This window comes from Mizuhopecten yessoensis, unplaced genomic scaffold (assembly GCF_002113885.1).
Source record: "Mizuhopecten yessoensis strain PY_sf001 unplaced genomic scaffold, ASM211388v2 scaffold9891, whole genome shotgun sequence".
In the NCBI taxonomy this organism is placed as follows: Eukaryota; Metazoa; Mollusca; class Bivalvia; order Pectinida; family Pectinidae; genus Mizuhopecten; species Mizuhopecten yessoensis.
The window spans coordinates 60,094-62,583 of record NW_018408274.1 but is presented as its reverse complement, the minus strand read 5'-3'; the positions used below and the strand labels follow the sequence as shown (position 1 = coordinate 62,583).

The 2,490-nt window shown below is 41.2% G+C and overlaps 1 protein-coding gene across 2 annotated transcripts in view; it reads right to left on the bottom strand.

Moving 5' to 3' along the window:
- The window catches only part of LOC110458984, a 15,191-nt gene that overhangs the window by 5,432 nt on the left and 7,269 nt on the right, over nt 1-2,490 (bottom strand). For both annotated transcript variants that reach the window (XM_021510999.1, XM_021511000.1), the window contains 2 exons: nt 1,510-1,645; nt 264-556 (listed from right to left, as the gene is read on the bottom strand). In XM_021510999.1, the coding sequence (XP_021366674.1) occupies nt 264-556; nt 1,510-1,645 (429 nt within the window). The remainder of the gene's footprint in view (nt 1-263; nt 557-1,509; nt 1,646-2,490) is intronic.

Below are 2,490 nucleotides of genomic sequence, written 5' to 3'. Positions count from 1 at the left end.
ATAGGACCTAGTGAGTGGCAGAGTACCTAGCGAGGGATATAGTACAAACATAGCAAGGGACAGAGTACCTAGATAGGGATATAGTACCAGCCTAGCAATGGAGATAGGATCTAGTGAGCGGCAGAATACATAGCGAGGAACTCAGTACCAACCTAGCAAGGGCCAGAGCACAATATGTACCTAGGGAGGGATATTGTATTAATCTAACAAGGAACCAATCTAGCAAGGGACATACACTACCTGTTGAGGGGCAGAGTACATACCTAGCGAGGGACAGGGTACCAGTAGTTAATCTGACGCTGGATGCACACTGGAAACAATACCATATGCTCCTCCTCAAAATGCTGGACGATTTTCCTCTCCAAGTACAGGTTATTCCATGGCAGCTCTTTGGTGAGTACCACGGACAACTCTAGTCCATAGTAAAACAACATCATGGCGTTTGACCTTTTTGCGAAATTCGCCACGTCCTTCTTTCGAGTACCGGAGGGCTTCCACAAGGATCCCCTTTTAACCTGACACGGGGCAGTACCGCAGTGACGGCAGAGGGAAGGACCTGTACAATTTACAAACAAATATTTATGTTAGATCAAATTTCCGAAATCCAAGGTTTAAATTTTTGACACACAAAACATTACTTTCTATGCATCCTTAGATTTTATCAGAAAGGAATCTGGGACTGACAGTTAGCTATCCGACTGGTTCCAGACACGCAAAATCTGACCAATCATTAGGCTTATACTGTAGAAAGTGGTACCCGTACTTTAAAGATTAGCAAAGAGCTACTCTGAGATCAAAGCCTGTCAAGTTTACAATTACACTGTACGTTACCAAACAATTCACTTTGATATTTTATCAAAAACATTGGTCTGAGAACACAGGTTTGCAAGATTCTGAAATGGTTCACGAGCCATTAGAAATCGTGTATCATCCGCAAGGTGGCGAGTAAAGGTAGTTTTTACCACACTTGAAATAAACTTTATCTATTTAACAAAAATCAAAATAAACTTTATTTATTTTACAACTTTCATGAAACAAACTATTTTAACTTATATTAATCACTCCTGTTGGTCCAGATGGCGTGGATGGTTTTAATGTGGGAGGAAACCGGAGTACCTGGACAAAACCACCGTGGTCGGGCAGGTGACCCCGTACCTTTTCACGTCCGACCAGGGAATCGAACCCCGACTGCCTTGGTGAAAGGCAAGTGCGCTATCCACTGCGACACCCAACCACAACCGTTGAGTCATGGAAATGTACATTAACTCTAGAAAATATCTTAATTATAGGGTAAATAGAACTAAAAGTGAGACGATAATTATACTAGACTGCGGCCAACATGGTTAACAACTTTCGCGAATAAAAATGTGCCATTGAAACCTATTGTAAACTGTTTGACATTTAATGTTTTTATCATCAAAAGAAAGTGGGGGAAAGGCGGTTCAAAATACAACATGACAAACTACAATGAAACACAAACATCTAATCACATTATGAATGGTTACTTACGAGCTCTCCATTCTTGGAACATCGACACGGCGGCGGACCATTTCTCTTTGACGATTTTTCCGACCGACGGCACATAGCCCAATAGCAGGGTAAGAATCACACACATGAGATCATAGAATACTTCATTTCCAATTCGCTAAAAGAAATCAAATTATAATTCTTTTCAAGGAATTTTATGATAATACAAACATTCAATGTTCCAGACCCACCTAAGATATCGACATTGGTGACGTCACGTGGTTCTGATCAGTCGACTATTTTTTTTGCTCTGCAAAAATCGATACAAATCACCTATTTTGAGATGGTTTCAAAAGTTCATATTTGGTCCTGTTTGATGTGGTAGAACGAACAGGCGGAATATTGGACACTTTTTGGAAATTTTACTCTAGAAAGTGTGATTTGAGGCTGTCTGATTTTCTGAATATGGACTGAAAACGCCACAGTGACTACTACTCACCGCATACTATATGTAACTATACGTATACCTGGATCTCTATGCCCGTCAAGTTGTACATATATTTGTAAGCATTGTCAGCTTAAACATGCCTGGACCGGACAAATCTACTGGAGTTTCGACAAGAGGTAGCTCGGTCAGTAAAGATAGACGTCAGAGTGGATTTGGTAGTGAGGTGAAAGACAGAAGGACAGTGGAAGATAGATTAGACGAACTTCTTTCCTCTATGCTAACTCGGGAATATCTCGACAGGAAGATTACCCAACTGAAGGAAGACATATGTGCGGAGAATAAAGAAATCACAGATCGCCTGGAGGGAAGAATACATGACCTGGAGACGGATAATGAAGATCTCCGGAAAACTGTTGAAAGTTTAGAAGGAGAAATCGGAAGATTACATGCAGCGAGAGGAAAGGCAGATAACAAACTTAACGACCTTGAGCAGCACGGAAGGAAAGATTCTCTGCGGATTATGGGCCTGGAAGATACATCGGAGAAGGAATCGGTTGAAGAGTGCGTGGAGAAAA